Below are 22580 nucleotides of genomic sequence, written 5' to 3' on the forward strand. Positions count from 1 at the left end.
CCTTGCGAGGGGTGGGGTGAGTGGGCGTGGCTCCTTCTGGGGGCGGGGCCTGGGCTTAAGTCCTCTAGCTCCGAGGTTAGACTGTTTAACAAGCTGTCCGCCCTTGCTGGTTTCTTCATTTTCTCACGTTTTGTTTAATTAAAAAACTGAGGCTGGGGCTACAGATCAGTGGCTAGCCCTTGCCTATCATGCCCTAGATTTATACTCCACAGAGAAAAAACAAAATTCTAAATTCACCATTACAGCACACATTGACAGCAAAGCAATCAGAAGAAAGCAGGCACACCTGTCACCTATGCTGACCCTGAGAGCGCCACATCTGGGTCCTCAGACAAAGAACACCTGCAGATTCCACCCTTGATGCAGTTCTGGTGAGAGATTCAAGCAGTTACTTTTCTGGTCACTCTGGCAGTGTAGCCATTAAATGCCAAGTAAGGGAGGAAGGATTTATTTTGGCTCATGATTTGAAGGGCTAAAGTCCATTATTCCAGGAGAGGCATAGCTGCAGATGGCCCACGTTGGTGGGGGCATTAACCCTGACCCTTCATATTTTGGAGAAATAGGGAACAAAGACAGGAATGACAGGAACTGGCCCAGACTATAGCCCTCAAGGCTGGGTAACAGCTAGGCCACACCTCTTAAAAGTTCCACAACTTCCCAAAAGAGTGCCAACTGTCTGAGAGTGTTCAAAACAAGTCTTCAAATACACTAGCCTATGGAAGACATTTCACATTCAAACATTCAAAGCGCAAATTATTAAATGCAATAAAGAGGCATGCATAGCGTGGAGTGTGAGGAAAACCAAGAGGGTGCTTCTTCCGACCTTTCTGTGGCCCTCCTGTAGAGCCAACACCCCTGTGATGGTAGGGTATTGATTGACAACCTAACAGGAATCAGAATCACCAGGAGACAAGACTCTGGGCTCCTGTATGAGGGATTATCTAGACTAGGTTAATTAACAAGGAAAGACCCTTCTTAACCGTTTCAGCACCTTCCCTTGTTCTAAGGTCCTGAACCCAATAAAAAGGAGAAGAGGAGCTGAGCACCGACACTCATCTCTCTCTGCTTCCTGACTGTGGATGCCTCAACCTGTTGATTCCCCACCATGATGGACTGTAGCCTTGAACTGCGAGCCAAAGTGAACCCTATCTCCCTATGTGAGTCTCATAATGGCTGTGCACAGTAGCTTTCATTCTTTTTCTTTTAATTTATTTATTATATATAGTGTTCTGCCTGCATGTATGCCTGCAGGCCAGAAGAGGGCACCAAATCTCATTACAGATGGTTGTGAGCCACTATGTGGTTGCTGGGAATCGAACTCAGGACCTCTGGAAGAGCAGCCAGTGCTCTTAACCTTGGAGCCATCTCTCCAGTGCCGCCCCTCCACCTGCCCGCCGCCGCCCCGCCGCCGCGGCCGCCGCCCGCCGTCGTCCGGCTTTTTTTTTAACATGTATTTATTAGCGCGCGCACACACACACACACACACAGACACACAGACACACACACACACACAGAGAGAGAGAGAGAGAGAGAGAGAGAGAGAGAGAGAGAGAGAGAGAGAGAGAGAGAGAGAGAGAGAGAGAGAGAGAGAGAGAGAGAGAGAGAGAGAGGTCAGAGGACAACTTTCAGAATTTGGTTCTGTTTTACCACGTGGGTTCCTAAACTCACTCAGGTCAGGCTTCACCTCTAACTACTGAGCCATCTCACCAGCCAGTAGCTTTCATTCTTAAGGATACTGGCATGTGAGCTAAGGCTCTGCAGGCAGGGGTGCACTTACCAGTAATATGCCTCGAATTTGGGGGAGCCTATCCTTAAGTGTGTAGCATTATGCTGGGTGGGATGGTGCATGCCTTTAATCCCAGCACTCAAGGCAGAGGCAGGTTGATCTCTATGAGTTTGAGTTCAGCCTGATCTACAGAGTGAGTTCTAGGATAGCCAGGGCTATATAGAGGAAACCCTGTCACAAAAAGCAACAATGGCAACAACAAAAGTTTGTAATATTAGTTTGTGCTCCTCAAATACAAACCCAGCTGGACACCCTCTGTATAGGCCTAATGTTTCAGGCAGCAAGGCATATCTGAGAAGAAAAAAGGGAGGAAGGTGGGAGGGAGGGATGGAAAGGAGAAGATGAGGAAAGAGCATTGTTTTTATTTATAACATTTAAACTTGGGGCTGGAGAGATGGCTCAGCGGTTAAGAGCACTGATTGTTCTTCCAGAGGTCCTAAGTTCAATTCCCAGCAACCACATGGTGGCTCTCAACCACCTTGAATGAGATCTGGTGCCCTCTGCTGGCATGCAGGCAGAAGACTGTATAGACTGTATACATAATAAATAAATAAAACCTAAAAAAAAAAAAAAATTAAACTCTAAAGTTAGAAGCAATTGCATTGTGGGGCAGTCTTTTGCTTTGTTTTTTTTTTGTTTTTTTGTTTTTTTGTTTTTTTTTTTGGTTTTTTGGTTCTTTTTGAGATCAAGTCTCCTGGAGCTCAGGCTACCCTCAAACTCCCTGCATGCATGAGTTGTTTTGTTTTTTCTTCTGAGACAGGGTTTCTCTGTGTAATATGCTTGGGTGTCCTGGTACTCACTTTGCAGACCAGGCTGGTCTTGAACTCACAGAGATCCACCTTCTTCTCTTTGTCCCGAGTGCTGGGATCAAAGGTGTGTGCCACTACTTCCTGCTTCAACCATGAACTTCTGATCTTCCTGTCTTGGCCTCCTAACGCTGGGATCACAGGTACATGACACTATGCCTGGGAACAGAAACATGTTTAAAGACAGAGTTCTATTCTGAGTGGTGCTCACACCTGTATGCACAGGCTCTGGAAGCTGAAGAAGGACTGATACAAGTTTGAGCCAGCATGGGCTACAGTGTGAGACTTCAACAACTATAATAAAAATCCATTTCTTATTGTTTTAGTAGGAAATATGCTACAAGTATCCAGGTGGTAGCATGGAGACACCATGTGGACCAAGAAAATGAAATAACTGCTAAGTGACCTTAAAGTTGGGCCCCACTTCTGAGCCATACTACCCGAGAATACTGCAAATTGTTGTTTTTTTCCTAGTGCTGGGAATTAAACTTAGGCCCCTGTGCCTGCTGGACAAACATTTTACCACTGAGTTATATACCTCCAGCCCTTTTTATATTTTTTAGTTTTTAGACAGGGTCTCATCTGTTGCTCAGAATGGCCTTGAATTTTCTCTGTAGCCCACACTGGCCTTGAATTTGTGATCCTCCTGGGATTACACATCTGGATGAATAGTTTGGAAAATCTGTATTAAGGGTTGCATTTCATCCACAGATAAATCTGTCAGATTCAGCCAGGCAGAGGTGGCTCATACCTTTAATCTCAGCATTCGGGAGGCAGAGGGCAGGCTGATCTCTGAGTTCAAGACCAATCTGGTGCACAAAGTGAGTTCCAAGACAGCCAAAGCTATTACACAAAGAAACCCTGTCTCAAAAAAAGCAAAAAGCCCAAAACTAAGAACTAACTAACCAAACAAACAAACAAAAAAACCAGAGATGTTAAATTCTAACTCCCTCTCCCTATGAATGAGACCTTTACAATATGAATGGGACCTTAGAAGAAAGGGCCTTTTACAATTCAGCTTAACATGAGATGAAGTCATGATTCAGGGCTTGACCTCAGAGACAGACATACAGAGGGAAGATATAACTAGGAGGAGATAGCCCAGTCACTGCAACCATATGCCTACAAAGCAAGGGGTGGCCATGAATGCCAGCAACTCAAAAGCTCAGGAGGCAACATGGGACAGACTCCCCACCAGCCTTCAGAGACAGCATGGTCTGCCCACTCCTGGGTTTCAGACTTCCAGAAACATCTCTGAGAGGGCTTGGTGGTGTAGGCATGTCATCCCAGGTTCTCAGGAGAACAAGGCAGCAGGACCCCGAGTTCAAGTCCAACCTGGAATGCAAAGTGGACTCGAGGATAGTCTGGGCAATTTAGTGAGCCATTTGTCTCCAAGTAAAAAATACAAAGATGGCTGAATGATGTAGCTCAGTAGTGGTGTTTGCCTAGCAATCTTGAGGCCTTGGGTTTAATACCAGGGCCAGTAAGGGGATCCATTTCTGTTCTATTAAGGGATTCAGTTTGTGGTGTTTTGTTAAGCCAATGTCACCATGTAATTATCTTATAAATAGGGCAGTTATGGCTGTACACATTGGCTGTTGACACAGCTTATAAGAGGTCACTTTTAAACCCAAGCATCTAAAATATGTTACACATTTTGAAACTAAAAAAGCCAATGTTTGAGATAAATAAACAGTTGAGCACAGATGGTATGTTAGAAAGTCATATAATGGGATGTTATATATTCACACTCACATATCCCACATCCTTACATCTTTATGTATGAGCTTCCAGGCCTGTCCCAACCTGTGAGAAGTCCTAAACAGTTTTTTTTTTTTTTATTTTATGTTTATTGGTGTTTTGACTGTGAGGGTGTCAGTTCCCCTAGAATCGTTGTTACAGATAGTTAGTTGTAAGCCACCATGTGGATGATGGGAACTGAACTGGGGTCCTCTGGAAGAGCAGTCAGTCCTCTGCTGAGCCATCTCTCCAGCCCAAGAAGTCCTAAAACAGTTTTAGGGTTTGTTTTTCAAGATTTATTTATTTATTATGCATACAGTGTTCTGTCTGCATGTATGGTTGCAGGCCAGAAGAGGGCACCAGATCTCATTCATTATGGATGGTTGTGAGCCACTATGTGGTTGCTGGGACTTGAACTTGTGAGCCACTATGTGGTTGCTGGGACATCTGGAAGAGCAGCCAGTGCTCTAAACCGCTGAGCCATCTCATCAGCCCCCTCCCCCTTTTGTTCAAAACAGGGTTTCTCTGTAGCTTTGGAGGCTGTCCTGGGAACTACCTCTTGTAGACCAGGCTGGTCTCAAACTCACAGAGATCCACCTGCCTCTGCCTCCAGAGTGCTGGGATTAAAGGCGTGCGGCACCACCACCTGGCTTTTCTCTCCTTTCTTAAGATTATATTCTTCTAAAGTGACATGGGACATAGAGTCAAAACATCACAGAATGTGGATGATTGTGGGTGATCAACAGACTGCTCTTAAAACTCTCTCTAGCTAGAGGAATAGCCATCACTTCTAACCTGGGAAGCCAATTCCTTCTGACTGATATCCCTCACATTTCATAGGCAGCCAAGTCTGAGGTCAAGGACCTCCAGAGCTGGGATCTGGGAAAGCTGCTTTCCTCTCCTGGGTCCTGGGATTTGGGGAAGAGCAAAAGAGGATGGGGCACTCTTGTGTTGTTGAGACACTCTTGGGAAGGCTAGGGATTCACTATGTAGCCAAGACTGGCCTTGATCCTCCTGCTTCTGCCCTGAAAGTGCTGGGATTATACCACTATACCAGGCTCCTGAGGACACATTTTTCTTTTCTTTTTCAAGACAGTCTCTCACCCAGGCTGGCCTCAAACTCCCTGTGTAGCCAAATGTGACTTTGAACTTCTGATCCAGTGCTAGGAATCAAACCCAGGGCCTCCTGCATGCTACCCAAGCACTCTACCAACTGACCGATATCTCCAACCACAAGGAACACTTTGATAAGACACCAGTCCCCCTTCCCCATTTGTGAGGCTCTATGTGGGACCTCATCACTTCTCAAAGGCCCTACATCTTGATATAGTCACTTTGGGGTAAGGGGCATTAAAATGGGAATGGCATGGGGAACAAACAATACATACTACAGTCATCTGTAGATACAGAAAGCCAAAACATGAGTCAACTTGGCTGCTTGAGGTCCTGAGTTTAATCCCCTGAACTGTCATGAAAAACAAACAAACCAACAAAAACCAAAGGCCTTGTGTATATTAGCCTCTCTGGCCCATTTCTTCTTCCTTCTAGCTCCTCAGCTCAGCTGCACAGCGGCCTTCATAAGCCACTTCCTCTCCCTGGAATCTTTTCCTTCACAGGTTCCTTGGTACCCTCCCTCACTTTCCTGTGTCTTGTTCCTCCCTTGCTATCTCAGGGATAGTCTGGGGTCATCCTCCTGCCCAGCCACTTCCTTCCTCCTTTCCAATTCAGAAGCCATCATCCTCTGGACAGCGAACATCCTGTATCCATGGAGATTGGGTCCTGGAATCACCTGCAACCCTGCTGGTAACCAGATAGGCAGATGGTTGGGTCTCTTATATAAAAACAAAGTCACATTTGCATGTAACCTATGCATATCCTGAGTACTTTAAACCCTTTGGTTACTTATACCTTACACAATGTATACAGTATGTAAGTAGTTGCATAGTAACTGTATTGTTTAGGAAATAGAAACAAGGGGCACCCCATACACACTCAGTAAGGATGCAATGTCCCCTAATACTTTCAACATGCAGTTGGCTGAACCCACATAAGCAAAACTGTCTTGTACAAAGACAGCCACCTATGTTTACTTATCTAGTTCATTTCTAGTCTGGTTTTTGCTTGCTTGCTTTGAGACAGCCATCCCTGGAACTCCCTGCACAATTTGCAGGCAGCTCCACTAAAGAGTATCCTCTCTGTCAGCAAGTGTTTAGTGTTTGTATGACCTCAGAGAGGGCCAGCTTGGAGTTTACTCAATAAAGATTCTCCAAGAATTTTCAAAGACAACACCAAGGCCTAGCTCAGGTCTGAGGTGTGCTGGGATCCAGTGCAGGTGAAGCCATAAAGCACACAGGTTGCATACAGTCTAGGGCACAACACACCCTCTGCACAACTCTGAGTTAAGGAAGAGATGACGTCAGGATGCCTAGTCACACAGATATCTGACATATCTCTTTGTTTTGCTTTTTGGGAAAAGAAGTTCTGTGTCAAGGCCAAGCAGCCATGTGTTATATGAGCCACACTCTCCACTTAGAGAAAGCCGAGCATCTGAGAAGTTACTGGCAAATGAGATGGAAAATGCCCAAGAGTTTCTTACTCCTTTCCAAAGAAAACAAACCTGCTGGAGACTGCACAAACAGAAAATACTGGTCCTGCATTGTGTAAATTATATCTGCTTAATGATTCCTTCTATGAACTATTAAAGTTCTAATAGTGTGTGCATTTAGATCTCCATCATTTATTTTGACCCCCATAGTGCTGAGCAAGTGCTATGTCGCTGAACCACCCTGCGGGTCTTGAATCTCCATGATTCCCACTAGAACACAGTTCTGATTATTTGCTGCATGTTCAGAAGGAGCCGAAGGTCCAGTTGATGGCCCAGTGGCCACTCAGTGAGTGTGCATTATGTTCAAGGTCCTGTGCTCCATGTGAATGTGAAAGACAGGTGACTTCACTTATTCCATTAAGGAGACAGATAAATGACAAACCTATGAGTCATGATGCCAGTTGAGTGCTTTGGGGAAATGAATAGGTGCTTTGATGGGGAAAGCCTGGGTATGAGGCAGTAGCTGGACAGGGTATTTAGGCTGGGCCCTTTAAGGAGCTTCAGCCTGAGTAGGGAGAGGAGCCTGTAAGGCAAAAGTGTGGGGAAAACCTTTAGTCAGAGAAACCAGTAAGTCTACAAATAGGCTGAAATAAGATCCAGAAAGGTTGTGAGGGCTCCAAAGAGTTACAAGAACAGGACAGAAGAGGAGAGGGAGGCAAAGCTACCTTTGAGTGATACCCTTGATACTCAAAGATACCCTTGAGTGAAATAATCAAAATGACTGCAGGGCTGGAGGAGGGCTGCAGGGCTGGCGGTGGGGGTGGGGGTGGGTTAGATTATTCAGTGCCTCTAAGTTTTGAGGAAGATCACACCATCATTCTTGTGGTATCACCATCCAAGCTGTATCCCCAAAGATTAATCACAAGGAAGTATAGAACCCCATTCAGATGGAAACTGCTAGCTTTCTGCTGCTATCCAACATATGCTTGAGCTATTGCCCTGTCATGAGACAGCTTTATCACAGTTTTAAAGGATTCAGCCTGTGGTTGGTTGACTGGTCCATTGCTTTGGGCCTATGGGCAGGCAGCAAATCATGGTAGGAACGATTAGCAAATCATGGCCAGAAAGAGAAAGAGAAAGAGACTAGGGCCCCATAGTTCAAGTACAGCCCCAACAGAACCTAAAGCCCCTCTTTAGGTCACATCACAGTATCAACACACTGGGCCAAAGCCTTTGGGGGGACACTCCAGATTCAAGCAACAGCCTGGATGTCCTGCAAAATGACTGGTATCAAGGGACTCTCTAGACTCTAGATTTAAAGACAACCAAAGCAACAGGTAACTCTGGGATGGGTCCCAGATTAGACACTTTAGTGTCATAAATGGGATTAAGTTCTGCAGATTTGGTGACATGGTGTTGGTCAGTATACAGAAGTTATATAGTCGAGGGTCCTTAGTTTTAAGAAATACATATGAGGAACATTGTGTACTATACACTCTCAAACATTTCAGAGGGAATATCATGCGTAAGCAGAGGTCTTGATTCTTAAGGGTTTTATTTATATATGTATTTGCATTTATTCATGTGTATGTATAACATTGTTCATGAGGCTGAATGCCTTAAGCATCCTAGTGTTCCCTGCTAGAAGCTGAAGAAGCTGGGCTTGCTGTCAGCTGAGTATAACAGCAGCAGCAACAATGACATAAATACACTCACATCAAGAGGAAGGGGGAGACTGGGCTGCTTTTTCCTAGGACCTCTGTATCTGGGACACTTAGGGAAGATGTTGCCTATCATGGGGGAGTGTCTTCCCACCTCAGTTAATGCTTCCTGGAAGTGCCCTGAGGACCCATGCAGAGGTGTGTCTCTTAGTTAATTCCAGATTCAACCATGCTGACAACAGATATTGGCTATCCCAAACATATATGTATGCCTTGTGAGGAAGGAAGTGGATGATAGACACGAAGTATGCTAGCAACTTCTCTTGTCACCATGACCAAAAATACTGGAAAGAATATAGTGCTGAGGAAGGACTTACCTTGGCTCATGGGAATACAGTCCACCATAGCAAGACAGCATGGCATTGGATCTCACTCTATGGTAGTGGGAGCTTGCAGCTTCACACTGTAGCTGACCAGATACTTCAGGATATGATTTTTAAGGCTCTCCACCCCTAACCTGTCCCCTGACCCTACCCCAGTCATCCACTAGGTCACAAGTCTAAAACAGCACCATTGGTGAGGTATCTGACACTCAAGCCTTCAGGGGCTATCTCAAATTCAAAATATAACATACCATTTGGGGATTCAGAAGAAAATACAATTAGCTACTTTGCTCATTGTTATAGCAAAAATGCTTTACAAAAAGCAACTTTAGGAAAGGAAGAGTTCATTTTGGCTTACAACACCATGATACAATCTACTATATCTGGGGAAGGTAGAAGGTATAATGGCAAGAGGGTAAGGCAGCTGGTCACTATGTCCACAGAGAGGGAGTAGAGAGAGAGAGATGGATGCTGGTACTCAGCTCACTTTCCCCTTTTTATTCAGTCCAGGGTACAGTCCATGTTCAGTTAAACCTCTCTGTAAGCACATGAGACACACGCAGAGGTTTGTCCGATTGGCAACCTTAAATCCTGTAGACCAACCATCACACCCTAAAATCCCTTCTCCAACTGAAACTTTTCTCCAGGGCTGTACAAATTACTGTCTATAGCTGCACCCACCCCTGACACCCCACACCTCCAAGTCCAAGCTCTCACAAGTGTTATACAGCTGCCAAGATTTAAAGTGCAGGCTAAGTCTGGGTTTGCAGTTGGATGACAGAGACAAGTATCTCTGTAAACTAGGAAGCAGTAGGCAGCCACGAGTCTGGACAGTGCTGGCAGGGAAAGCATCCCACTCGGGTGTATTTTCTTCTGCTTTCTTGGAGGAGGCTCTTTAAATTCTAAGCTTGGGTCAGTTAGTAACAAAATACAACACACTTAATGATGCATGCCATTCAGGAGGCTAGATGCCAGGACAGGAAATACCCTGGTGAGTTTTCCAGGGGAGGGGGTCACCGGTGATCTCACTACCCAGCACCCACGGCTACTTTTATCAACAACCTAAACCAAGAACTAAAATTAGGCAGATTGATAGTTTCCTCGACTCTCAATTTGATCACATCCCTTTCTATCTTCTATTGAAGACAGCTAATGGCATAGCCCCTTGTAGCCAATTTAAGATTCACATACCCAAGAATACAGTTTTTTTGTTTGTTTGTTTTTGAGACAGGGTTTCTCTGTGTAGCTTTGGAGCCTGTCCTGGCACTCTCTCTGCAGACCAGGCTGGCCTCGAACTCACAGACATCTGCTTACCTCTAGCCTCCCAAGTTCTGGGATCAAAGGCATGCGCCACCACCACTTGGCTGTAATTTTGTATTTATATCACATTACATATACACTATGTTAAGATTATGAAATTGTTCTTTTGTGCCACACACAACCACTTTCCCTTCTCCCATTCACTGTTTTCCCCAAACAGTATCCTTCCGGGATCTACCTAGCCATAATGAAATGGATGACATTTATTTATTTTTTCTGATTTTTCGAGACATTTGTTTTCTTATTGGTACTACGGATTCAACCAAAGTCTTGCATATGCCAGGCAAACAGTTTGCCATGAGTTATCTCACTAAGTTGCCCATGCTAGCCTTGCACCTGAAATCCCTCTAAGGCCTGTGCTGTCTCCTTTTAAACTGCATAGTACAAAAAAACAGCAGGGCCACAAGCTCTCGTCATCAGGGATGTATTTTCCGTTTTCCCAGCAGCATCTGTATTTACTGGTGCTTTGGGTAACTTGGCTTCCAGCAGGCCCAATCTAATTGTTGTTTTCCCAGGCCTGTGAGGATCCCTCCCTGGTCACTTGGTGCTCAGGAGAGAGCCAGGGTGGAATATCTTCTGAGAAATGGATTATGCACCTCGGCCATGAAATAGAGGCGGAGTCCCGGGGGCATGGACGCCCCCGACTGCATCCTGCCCCATCCTCAGAGTCTGTGCCACCAGCTTAGGGTCGCAGGGCCCCCACACGTGTAAAGCCAGGACGCGTTCACCCCTGGCACGCGTGGCCTATCAGCAATCTGACGCAAGCTGGGTCGCGGGCACGCGCGTCCTCATTCATTCACTCCTTCATTCATTCTGGGGACACAAGCACTCAGCGATCCTCCGCCCGCGGGGTCCAGCGTGTTCGTGGAGACAGGACGCGGGGACGAAGGTAGGGCGGTGCCCGCTGATCAGCGGCAAGCGACAGGGAGAACGTACCCGCCTTTCCCGCCCACGAGGCCCGGGCTAGGCCACCGCCCACGTGACGCGCGGCCTCCCGCAGTGAGCGCATGCGCGCGGGAGCCCGCGCTCTGAGCCGGCTCACTAAGACCTCCTGCTATGCGTGCGTGCGCGTTCCCGCGCGCCCGCACCACGTGACCCGTCGCGCCTCTCCCGCTCCCTTCTGCGCTCCGACTGACCGGCTGGAGTCAGACGGGCCGTGCAGGCGTGCGCGCGCGCGTGCGCCGCGTGGTTGGGCGCGGCGCCGTTGCTCCGCCCCTTTAGGCTCCACCCCCCTCCGCGCGCCGGCGTCCGCTGCGTCTCCGGCATTTGAATCCCGCTTCCGCCATCTTTCCAGCTTCAGTCGGACGGGCGCGGAGAGTCTTCTGGAAGGTAGCGGCGGGGCCGGGAGCATCGGGCCGGGCGCGGGCGGCGGCGGGGGAGGGGGTGCCCTTCGGGTGGGGCGGGGCGGCGGCGGTGCGGAGAGAGCGAACGGGCTGCGCCCTGGGCTTCTCAGCCAGCTTCCCTTCCCCCCACCGTCTCACGCCGCGTCCCCGCCTTCCCGCGCGCTCTTCCCGGCCGCGGCCTTTGTGGGGCGCACGTGCCGCAGCCGCTCTTTCCCGCAGGATCGCCGCGATGGCCGCCCAGGGAGAGCCGCAGGTCCAATTCAAGGTGCGTGCGCGGACGGACGGGCGGATCGACTGGCGGGCGGGCGAGCGAACGAGCGAACGAGCGAGGGAGAGGGGAGGTCGGGAGGATGGCATGGCGGGAGGGGACCGGGCCGCTCACGCTGCCTTCTCCTTAGCTCGTCCTGGTGGGCGACGGTGGCACCGGGAAGACGACGTTCGTGAAGCGCCACTTGACGGGCGAGTTCGAGAAGAAGTATGTAGGTAGGTGCGGCGGGGCTGCGCGGCTACGGGCGGGGAAGTGGCCGACAGTGCATGGCTGACCCTGCCGCCCTGTCCCTGCAGCCACCCTGGGCGTGGAGGTGCACCCGCTCGTCTTCCATACCAACAGAGGACCCATTAAATTCAACGTGTGGGACACAGCCGGCCAGGAGAAGTTTGGGGGCCTGCGCGATGGCTACTACATCCAAGGTGAGGGCCTGCGGAAATGGGCCTGGCCCTGGGACATGTGCTTGGGGTGAGCCCAGGATCCAACCGTTGCCTGGTGACTAAGAAGGGAGAAAGATGAGAGACAGAGACACATCGCTTCCAGGGAGGCGACCTCGTTTGAGCGAATAGGAGATGATTTTTATCCAAGTCGTCCGTGGTGTCATTCGATCACATGCTGTGTCATGCTAGGCATGGTTTAGGGCAGACTGTGTGTCTTTACAACTTATTAGTAGGAGGCAGGGAAGCTGTAGGATCACTTTTTGATTTTCAAAACTTGTATTCGGGTATGTGTGCCGTGGTTATCCGTGAATATCCCCATCATTTAAAATAAAGATAGTGAGCGCTTGGGCCACTTGCTGAAACCCAGCCACAGGAGCCAGGCCCTCTCTCGTTGAGAGACATGCTATATGTCATGTAAATTGTACCAACTTTTACTTTCTTTTCTCCTTGAAAGTGATTCAAACATTTTAAGGAAAGGTGCCTGCTGGGTGGTTAAGGACAAATGAATGAAAAAGTATTCTTGTAGTCTTATTTAACCAAATGAGAAAATCATTGGAAATTCTTTGGTTTCCTGTTGTCTTTTAGAATATAAAGACACAAAGGGTTTATCCCTGAGTTGAAACTTTTTTTTTTAATTGAAACTTCTTAACCAGAAAATTGGACTGTACTTTTGCTGCCTCTTTAACTGTATCCTCACTATCCCTGTAGGTCAGGCTATGGAACCCTCACTTCAGATTTTCTTAAAGGCATAACACTCACTGGCCATTTAAAGACTATGTGTGGGTCGTACTCACTATAAAGGAGATGGGGCCTTTAGAATGCTGATGTACTATTTGACAAACTTGGAGGGTGGGGTGGTGGTGGTGATTAGTTGTCCAGAGGGAGAAGGTAGTTGGTAGAATAAGTACGTCTTGACATTTAAATTTTCATGGGAAGAGGAATTGGAATCAGTGCTGTGGATATTACATCTAACTTTTGAGTGTTGTGGGGGGAAGACCTTCAGATAGAGTGCGTTGATCATAAGAGTCTGTCCAAAGATGATAAATTCTTCAATAGACTGAGAAACATTTCAATTCCTTGAATGTTTTTCAGCCCAATGTGCCATTATAATGTTTGATGTAACATCAAGAGTCACCTACAAGAATGTACCTAACTGGCATAGAGATCTGGTACGGGTGTGTGAAAACATCCCCATTGTATTGTGTGGCAATAAAGTGGATATTAAGGACAGAAAAGTGAAGGCAAAATCTATTGTCTTCCACCGAAAGAAGAATCTTCAGGTATGTTCATAATTTATCGGGTCATTCTTAGAGAATATTGATGTAAGGTACACTTAGGTCATGTAGGACCAATGTATGATACAAAAGTCATTTAGTTTAAAGTGTCTTGGAATGGTAATCACTAATAGAACTCTTTAAACATAAATTTCTTTTTGTTTTAAACAGTACTATGACATTTCTGCCAAAAGTAACTACAACTTTGAAAAGCCTTTCCTCTGGCTTGCCAGAAAGCTCATTGGAGACCCTAACTTGGAGTTTGTTGCCATGCCTGCTCTTGCCCCACCTGAGGTGGTCATGGACCCAGCTTTGGCAGCACAGTACGAGCATGATTTAGAGGTAATTGTCCTTTTGAATTTTTCTCATATGTATGGGTGTCTTAATTTATGTGTCTGCGTTTGCCTGGTGCCTGCAGAGGTCAGAAGCCTGGCGTTGGATCTTCCCAGCGCCGTAGATGCTTGGACTCAAACCATGGTCATCAAGAGCTGGCAGTGCTCTTTATCTGTTCTTACAGTTAGTGCCTGTTTGACTTGGTCATGGCAATTTTGATGTTTAGTGTTTCCTTTTGTTTCTTGCTCCAGGTTGCTCAAACGACTGCCCTCCCGGATGAGGATGATGACCTGTGAGACAGTGAAGCTGGAGCCCTGCGTCAGAAGTCTAGTTTTATAGGCAACTGTCCTGTGATGTCAGCGGTGCAGCGTGTGTGCCACCTTATTTAGCTAAGCAGATCGTGTACTTCATTGGATGCTGAAGGAGATGAATGGGCTTCGGAGTGAATGTGGCAGTTAAAACATACCTTCATTTTTTTTTTTTTTTTGGACTTGCATATTTAGCTGTTTGGAACACAGTTGTTTCCTTCCTGAATTTCAAAAATAAGACTGCTACAGTCACCTCACACTATTCAGTCAGTGGTGAAATCTTGTTTGTTACTGTCATTCCCATTCTTTTTGTTTAGAATCAGAATAAAGTTGTATTTCAAATAATCTAAATAAGTGAATCATCCCTTGTTTATAAGCATTTTAAAACCAACATAAGGAAGCTTGTGCCATATTATAGTTAACAATGCCTTTGCTTATTACCTGAGGTCAATTCAGTTATGTTCTCCTTGTGCCTACCTTCACAAACCTAACCTAACTCTTTATGTTATAGGTGTAAGCACTGATTCAGCTAGGATATCTGCCCTACCTGCATTTTGCTAGGTAGTTTCACCTAAGAAAAGAGTTTGTAAGTTGTAAGCATGTATGCATCAGATATTTCATCTAGGAGTATAGTTGATAGATTTCAGAAGTTAGAACTGCAATTGGTGGAAACTTGAGGGTTTTCTGAGATGTACATTTCTTGGTTTCCATGTCTAATGTTCTCTGCTTTTGAGTGGTAGTCTCAAAGGCAGAGACAGAATCTCTTAGTAAAAGTGTTCATGGTTGGTAGGCTGTGGCATAGCATCTGGTGATTATTTTCCCAGAGATCGTTTATAGACAGCACAGGAAAGGAAATGCTAGAATAGGAAGGAGTACACAACTGGAGAGTAGGGTGGGTGTCTGATGCAGGACTGTCAGTTGAGCCTTTTTATTAAGTGTGTGATCCTGTCAGCTATGTTGTGATAAAGATGTATTTAAGCCATTCTGTGGGTTCTGCTAGTTGAGCCTACCAAAGTTCTTAAAGGGTGGAACACTTTAGATGGTTACTTTGTTTCTCTCCAAAGGTTGAGTTACTTAAAACAGGGAGAGTGAAAGGAAGGTGTACTGTGAACTTTTACTGATTTCAATATGCAATTAGATGTATATGCTATACTACAACCAGGTGAAGATTCTCTCCCCCAACTGGGATGAAACTTCATTTAGATCTATTGAATTAATAAAATGTGTGTAAAGCTAATGTAGAATGCAAATACCTTATGACTCTTGATTTTTGTAACAGTTAAATTTAGGAACTACTTAATGTGTGTTTAACTAGAGTATAGAGGATTTGCATTATTTATTGGAAGAACTTCAAAATATATATTGCTTCTGCTTTGCATAAGTTTTCTGAGTCATCTCTGGTATTTGCTGTAGGAGTAAGTGAATGGCTTCATTTTATTTTTTAGGTTTGATCTGCCAAATAGCAGAGATCACCTTATTTTAGGGGTATGATTTTATCCAGTTGCTTTTTTGTTTTATTTTTGGCTTTTCCAGATAGAGTTTCTCTGTGTGGCCCTGGCTGTCCTGAACTCCGTAGGCCAGGCTGGCCTCAACTGCCTACCTCTCCCTTCCAAGTGCTGGCTTTAAAACATGTGCCACCACTGTCTATTCAGTCTTTCCATGTGGGGAAAGTTCTCCCCTATGATAAAACATTCCTGACTAAATCAGTTACTGTATAGCAGAGCTGGCTGAAGCAAGGTCACTGAGGAGAAGGTGGAAAGTCAGGTATTTGGGGGCTTTGGGAGGTTTTTTTTGTTTGTTTGGGGCTTTTGACAGGGTTTCTCTGATAGCCTTGCTGTTTTTTAAACTCACTTTGTAGACCAGGCTGGTCTCGAACTCAGATCTACCTGCCTTTGCCTCCTGAGTACTGGGATTAAAGGTGTGCTCTGTCATACCCAGGTTTGGGAGGTTTTCCTAAATCTACATGGAAAAAAAAAAACTGCAACCTGTACCTGCCCAGAACTGCTTGCTTTTTTTCTGGTAGATGGAAGGTAAGAACTGGATAGAAGCCTGCTTTGGGCTTGTGGCTGTGATGCAGTGTGATAACTGTCAGCCATCAGGAGTGCAGTTGCTCTACCCAGCTAAAAGTGTACTGTGTCAAACCCTCTGCTGGAAGCAATACTGTCAGTCTTGAATTGTCTCGGAACCTTTTACTCATGAAGCTTGAGTTGGAGCTGGGTGATGAGAGCTCCTTGCCTTCTAGATGTGGCTGTCATCATTCACAGCTAGTAGGCCCACATTGCAGAGCTCAGGATACCTGAGGTACCTGTAGCTGCTATGTACCCTCTTCTCTTCATCCTGAGGTCTGCCTGTTAAGCATCTCAGCCTGTTTGTGCTAATGTCCCTGACATAGACTTGTCACTGGATCTTCCCTCTCAGCCCTAGTCTATGGTGAATTTATAGTTGTGAGTCCAGTGTGCCATGAAAGCAAAGGTCTTGGATCACTGATATCCCATTGTTTATTAGTGCTCTTTGAGGGCCCAGAGAAAAGAGAACTACAGAACCAGAGACAGGATAGAGAACAGAATTTTTGTTTTGAGACATGTTCTCAATGTAACAGCCCTGGTTGTCCTGGAATTTGCTTTGTAGACCAGGCTGGCCTTGAACTCAGATCTGCCTGCCTCTGTCTCCCAAGTGCTGGGATTAAAGGCAAGCGCCACCACCCTGAGAACATAATTTTGATACACCATTGGTACACTATGGGTTCATAATCTGGTTTGGTTCATTTGGCCCAGCTTTAGGCAGCAGGGAGATGAGTGGCCAGTCAGGGTACTGGCCACATAAACTTCAAAGTGGGAATGGTGCTGTCTAGGTAGATAGGGACCTCAAGCTTTAGGAACTGGGCCAGGAACCTTGGGTAAGGCATGGACAGTTTGTCCTCAGCACTAAGCAGTGCTTGGTGTCCTGAGGAGCAGTGGCTTTGCTCCAGCAGCCTGAGTGTCACCTGTGGTGTGTTTGGGTTAGAAGGCAGGGTGCTCTGAAGACATCCCTGGAATCTAGTCCCACGCAAAGTGTCACTGGTCTGGGAAGAGGATTGGAGCAGGAGTTCTGGGGCAGATAGGCCAAATGCTAACTTTAAGGGATGTATAGATGTGGCACCTAGAAGCCACTGGAGACTTGAATGGCTGGCTATAGGTATGACAGCCAGTAGGCTGTCTGCAGCCTGTGAATCAGCCTGTTTTATGCAGTCCATTGGTGGGAATATTGGATAAGCCATGACAGGAAACTTTGACCTCCTGGGGAGACATAAAGACTCCAATGTATGCTATACTGTCTCAAACCAGGAGTTTGTTTCTAACACCAAGGTAATAAAGGCAGGGTTTCCCCTAGGGGTAAAGGTAGGGTCCTGGTGTACTTGGTGCAGGTGCAGACTGGGTCTCATGTAACAGTTTCCTCTGACATTAAAACATTTCATCTTTCAGGAAGCTCCTTAAGCAGGAAAGTGAACAACTGGAAATAGCTTCAGGAAGGCCCTGAAACTGATCAGATTCACTAGGCCACAGTAAGCAGTAAAAGCCCTTTAGAGGGACGGAAGTTTAGCTGTAAAGACTCAGACCACACCAGCTGCCAGGAGGAAGCAGAAACCAGCCAAGCTGCTTGGAAGAGGTTTAGACCAACTGAGGCACCAGTAAAGGACACTTAGTGGCTATTCACTGAGCTCCAGGTTCCCAGCTGTGAGCTGTTCCATGCTGGGAGTGGGCTTTGGTGCTGAACTGTCTAATTCGAACTCTTAGAAGCAATTCCACCCATATTCCTATAAGTAACCACGATACAACTCATTGGTTCGCTAAGTTGGACTTTGGTAGTATCTGTAAAATTTGATCTGTTGTTGGGTCTGTATCTGGGGTGAATAGATGTGTGTGTTATATCTCCCAGGAAACGTAACAGGCTGCACCAAGTAAGGTGGTCATGTGGAGGTGACCAGGACCCGCTGGCACAGAAAATGGGCCTCCAGACTTCTAGGAAAGGGTGCTTGCAGCAGGATCCTCGAGTCAGCCTGGACCAGTAAACCAGTAGCCAGTTTGTGAGTAACATTTGCTTTTTTTCTGCCCCTGACATGTCTAAGCCCCTCCCCCACGCTTGCTGACCAGTGAAGAATAACTTGCTGATATTTTGTTGTTATCCTTCAAATGTTTTTTCAAAAGACAAGGGACCAGCAAGAGGCTTGGCAGATAGAAGTGTTTACCACCAAGTCTGAGGACCTGAGTTCAATCCTCAGAACCCACAAACGGAAAGAGAACCAACTCCTGAAAGCTGTCCCCAGACCTCTACAAGCATGTTCTAGCATGTGTACCCCAGCACACACATATTCAGATAAATGTAATAATAAAACTGCTTTTAAAAGAGATGAAACCAACCAGGCGGTGGTAGTGCATGCCTTATAATCCCAGCATTTGGAAGGCAGGGCAGGCTGATCTCTGTGTATTCAAGGCCAATCTGGTCTATAGAGTGAGTTCCAGGACAGCCAAGGCTACACAGAGAAACCCTGTCTTCAAAACAAAACAAAGGAGAGAGGTGAGATGAAATTTTACTATAATTCTGCTTCATTCATTTTTACTCTTACATATCTATTAAACTAGTCATCCACAGTATGGATGGATCATAGAACAGTTTGACCAGTTCTGTAGATCTGGCCAAGTTTGTGCTCTGCTTTGTCATGGGCAACTTTCACAGTAGCTCACCTCTTCTGATGAAGAAGGGCCTTGGTTGGGCTAGGCCAGTGTTTCTCAAACCACCCTTTCACAGGAGTTGCCTAAGACAGAAAACACAGATATTTATAATACAATTCCTAACAGTAGCAAAGTTAGTTATGAAGTAATGAAAATGTTATGGTTGAGAGTCACAACATGAGGAACTATATTAAAAGTTAGCAGCATTTGGAAGGAAGAACCACTGAGTGGGGCTGGAGACATGGCTCAGTGGCTAAGAGTACTGACTTCCCGAGGACCCGGGTTCAATTCCCAGTACCCACATGGCAGCTCACAACTGTCTGTAATTCCAGGATCCACCACCCTCAAACAGACATGCATGCAGGCAAACCACCAATGCACACAAAATAAAAATAAATTTTAAAAAAATTAAAAAAAATAAAAAGAACCACTGAGCTATGCTAATGCTTTACCACAGGACTCAAATCCAGTCCTGACTGGACTGGCTATGATCTCTTAAGTGTTTTACAGTTTCTATGTTTTACTTTTGTGGAACACTCAAAATGTCAGTGGTCTTACTTCCTAAAAGTACACATTGCCTAATGAAATAGAAACACTAAAATTACTATTTTGAGGTAAGATTTCCCGTAGCCCACTCTGGCCCCTAGCTTGCTGTATAGTCAAGGCTTACCTTGAACTAACTTACTGCCTCTACCTCCCAAGTGCTGGGATTACAGATGGGCACCCCTACATCCAAAAATAAAAAAGTAAAAAATTCAGCCATGGGGATTAAAACATGTGAGGCAAGTGTCCCACCCACCACTGAGCTATAGTCTCAGCTGAAATTTTCTTTGTTCTTTTGTTTGTTTGTTTGTTTGAATCTGGTTGTTATTGTGTGTGGGTGCAAACATAGTGCATGAGTAGAGGTCAGATGGAGACTTGTAAGATCAGGCTCTCTCCAGGGATCAAACTCAGGTTGTAACTTGCATGCCAAGTTCCTTTCTCAGATGAGTCATCTCGATGGCCCATCCTTTTTGTTTCCCTTTGAGACAGTCTCACCATGTATCTTCAAGCTGGCCTCAAACTCACAATCCTCCTGAATCCTGCTGTGATTACAGATGTGCACCGCCATGCCCAACTAAAAGTCTATGTGTGTGATGTCACCATGTCACCACCAGCTTTCAGGGTCCCTAGGCAGGCTGAGTCAAACACATGGAGTTCTACTCTCCCTTGGTCATTTCACAATTCCTGTTTGTATTCTCAGACTTGCACAAGGCAAGGTGTGTGCTCTTAGTCCCTACCATTAGGGCTCAGAAAACAGTGGCTGGTGATACTGGCAGTGGATTGTAGGCACAGAGTTTGTTTTGTTTTGTTTTTTGAGACAGGGTTTCTTTGTGTACTTCTAGTTGTCCTAGAACTTGATTTGTAGACCAAACTAGTTTCGAACTAACAGAGATTTGCCGGGTTTAAAGGTGTGTGCCACCACCAAGGATTTTAAGGGAAAAGATAGGTGGCTCTAGCCAGGTGTGGTGGCACACTCCTTTAATCCCAGCACACAGGAGGCAGAGGCAGGGGATCTCTGATTTGAAGTCCAGCCTGGTCTACAGAGCAAGTTCCAGACGTCCAAGGCTACACAGAGAAACCCTGTCTTGAAAAAACAAAAAAAACAAAGCAAAAAAGATAAGGTAGCTCAAAATATAAGCAGGAAAGCAAGAAATTAATTGAAGGCTTAATTGCAAAGAAAGCACATAGTAGGGCAGACCTCAGGAGCTCCAAATGCAGAGGGGTTCACACAAGGAGCCGTATGGCTGCTTTGATTGGCTGTTTTTTTTTTTTTTAACCATTTAGACCATGAGCTTCACTTTTTTTTTTTTTTTTTTTTTTTTTTTGGAAACGGGGTTCTCTGTGGCTTGGGAGGCTGTCCTGGAACTCACTCTGTAGACCAGGCTGGTCTCGAACTCACAGAGATCTGCCTCCTCTGCCTCCTGAGTGCTGGGATTAAAGGCATGAGCCACCACTGCCCAGCAAATATGGAACGCTTCACAAATTTGAATGTCATCCTTGTTCAGAGGCCATGCTAATCTTCTTTGTATCATTCCAATTTTAGTATATGTGCTGCCAAAGTAAGCACTTCAATGAACATTTTTGTATATACAATTTGAATGTTTTCTCCCCCTTTTTGGTAGAAATGGCATCTGGAGTCTCTTGTACACTGAACATGTGCTCTGCCTTCAGCTGCACCCAGCCCTGTTTGGTTTACCTTTACCAGTAGCAGTGAGACTGGTTGGCCAGAATTTAGGAAAACCACTGTGCTTTAAAAAAACATTGTCAACGGGTGGTGGTGGCACATGCCTTTAATCCCAGCACTCTGAAGGCAAAGGTAGGCAGATCTCTGAGTTCCAGGCCAGCCTGGTCTACAGAGTGAGTTCCAGGCCAGCCAGGACTACACAGAGAAAACCTGTCTCAAAAAGCCAGTAAATAGAATAAAAATAAAAGACATTGTCAAATGATCCTTTTGGAACCTGGACTGGTTTCATAAGAATGACCCAGTTATAATGCACTAATGTTTAATAGGGTGACTGGAGCCAGGAAGCCAGCACTCTGAAGAAAAGCCAGGACTACCTTGGTGACGGTGCTCTGGCTATTGGTAGATATGTGTGCTACTGGGAGTCATCCACCTTGTCTTTCTCTCTGGTACATCATTACACAAGTGCACTAGTGTTTACTCTGTTAGTTTCTTGCAGCTTGCTGGCTGCTGTGACAGGTTCCTACAGAAACAGTCACCCCAAAACATCACACAGATACTCTCTAGTCTAGAAGCCTGACAGCTGGGATCCAAGGAAAAACAGGGCTGGGTAGGGAGGGGCTCCCTCTTAGTCTTTGGGGAGGCTCTGTCCCATGCTCATCTCAGTTTCTGGTGGCTCTCCACAATCCTTGGTGAATGTCTTAGTTATTGTTCTATTGCTGTGAAGAGACACCATGACCAAGGCAACTCTTATCAAAGAAAGCATTCAACTGGGGGCTTGCTTACAGTTTCAGATGTTTAACCCTTTATCATCATGGTGGGAAGCAGACAGGCACTGCACTGGAGCAGTAGTCAAGAGCTTTACATCCTGATCCACCAACAGTAGGCAAAGAGATACTGGACCTGGCACAGACTTTTAAAATCTCAAACCCGGGCCTGGAGAGATGGCTCAGTGGTTAAGAGCACTGGCTGCTCTTCCAGAGGACCAGGGTTTGATACCCAGTCCCCAAATGGAAGCTCACAACTGTCTGTAACTCCAGTTCCATGAGCTTCACTTTTGAAGGAGATTTGACACCTTCACACTAATGCACATAAAATAAATAAGTTAAATAAATAAAAAGAAAAATAAAATCTCAAACCCCACTAGGTATTGATAGCCCATGCCTTTAATCCCAGCATTCCTGGGAGCAGAGGCAGGTGGATCTCTGAGTTCAAGGCCAGCCTGATCTACAGAATGAGTTTCTAGGACAGCTAGAAACCTTCCCTGTCTCAAAAAACCAAAATCAAAACCTCAAAGCCCACCCCCAGTAACATGCCCTACTCCAACAAGGCCACACTTACTAATTCTTACAGATAGTTCATTAACTGTGGACTAAGCATAAAAATATATGAGTCTCTGGAGGCCATTTTCATTCAAACCACCACAATGGTTCCAGACTT

The 22580-nt window shown here is 45.8% G+C and overlaps 1 protein-coding gene, 1 long non-coding RNA gene and 1 other non-coding gene across 4 annotated transcripts; 2 read left to right on the forward strand and 1 right to left on the reverse strand.

Moving 5' to 3' along the window:
• The first annotated feature begins 74 nt into the window (after window positions 1-74).
• Window positions 75-7119, forward strand: LOC107977442. Its single transcript, XR_003485051.2, has 4 exons — window positions 75-371; window positions 1008-1157; window positions 6005-6135; window positions 6809-7119. It is a non-coding gene; the product is annotated as an uncharacterized LOC107977442 (long non-coding RNA).
• Window positions 7120-11451: 4332 nt separating this feature from the next.
• On the forward strand, window positions 11452-14558 carry Ran (RAN, member RAS oncogene family). 2 transcript variants are annotated; one of them, XM_027413843.2, is made up of 7 exons: window positions 11452-11570; window positions 11804-11849; window positions 11983-12067; window positions 12149-12274; window positions 13385-13572; window positions 13738-13908; window positions 14151-14558. In XM_027413843.2, the coding sequence occupies exons 2-7, from the start codon at window positions 11814-11816 to the stop codon at window positions 14193-14195; spliced, it is 651 nt and encodes a 216-aa protein (XP_027269644.1). In that variant the 5' UTR covers window positions 11452-11570; window positions 11804-11813; the 3' UTR covers window positions 14196-14558. The 2 variants fall into 2 exon arrangements, with proteins under 2 accessions (XP_027269644.1, XP_027269643.1); XM_027413842.2 differs by having other exon boundaries at window positions 11486-11570; window positions 11788-11849.
• Window positions 14559-20919: 6361 nt separating this feature from the next.
• Window positions 20920-21026, reverse strand: LOC113831679. Its single transcript, XR_003485088.1, has one exon. It is a non-coding gene; the product is annotated as a U6 spliceosomal RNA (small nuclear RNA).
• Between the last annotated feature and the right edge of the window lie 1554 nt (window positions 21027-22580).

The sequence above is a fragment of the Cricetulus griseus genome, chromosome 4, assembly GCF_003668045.3.
Source record: "Cricetulus griseus strain 17A/GY chromosome 4, alternate assembly CriGri-PICRH-1.0, whole genome shotgun sequence".
Lineage (NCBI taxonomy): Eukaryota > Metazoa > Chordata > Mammalia > Rodentia > Cricetidae > Cricetulus > Cricetulus griseus.

Excerpts from the sequence above, each read along its gene's own strand:
- Ran (XM_027413843.2), top strand. The coding sequence starts at position 11,814 with ATGGCCGCCCAGGGAGAGCCGCAGGTCCAATTCAAG. Across the intron at positions 12,068-12,148 it reads GTTCGAGAAGAAGTATGTAG|CCACCCTGGGCGTGGAGGTG; the intron begins GTAGGTGCGGCG and ends CTGTCCCTGCAG. Across the intron at positions 13,573-13,737 it reads ACCGAAAGAAGAATCTTCAG|TACTATGACATTTCTGCCAA; the intron begins GTATGTTCATAA and ends TGTTTTAAACAG.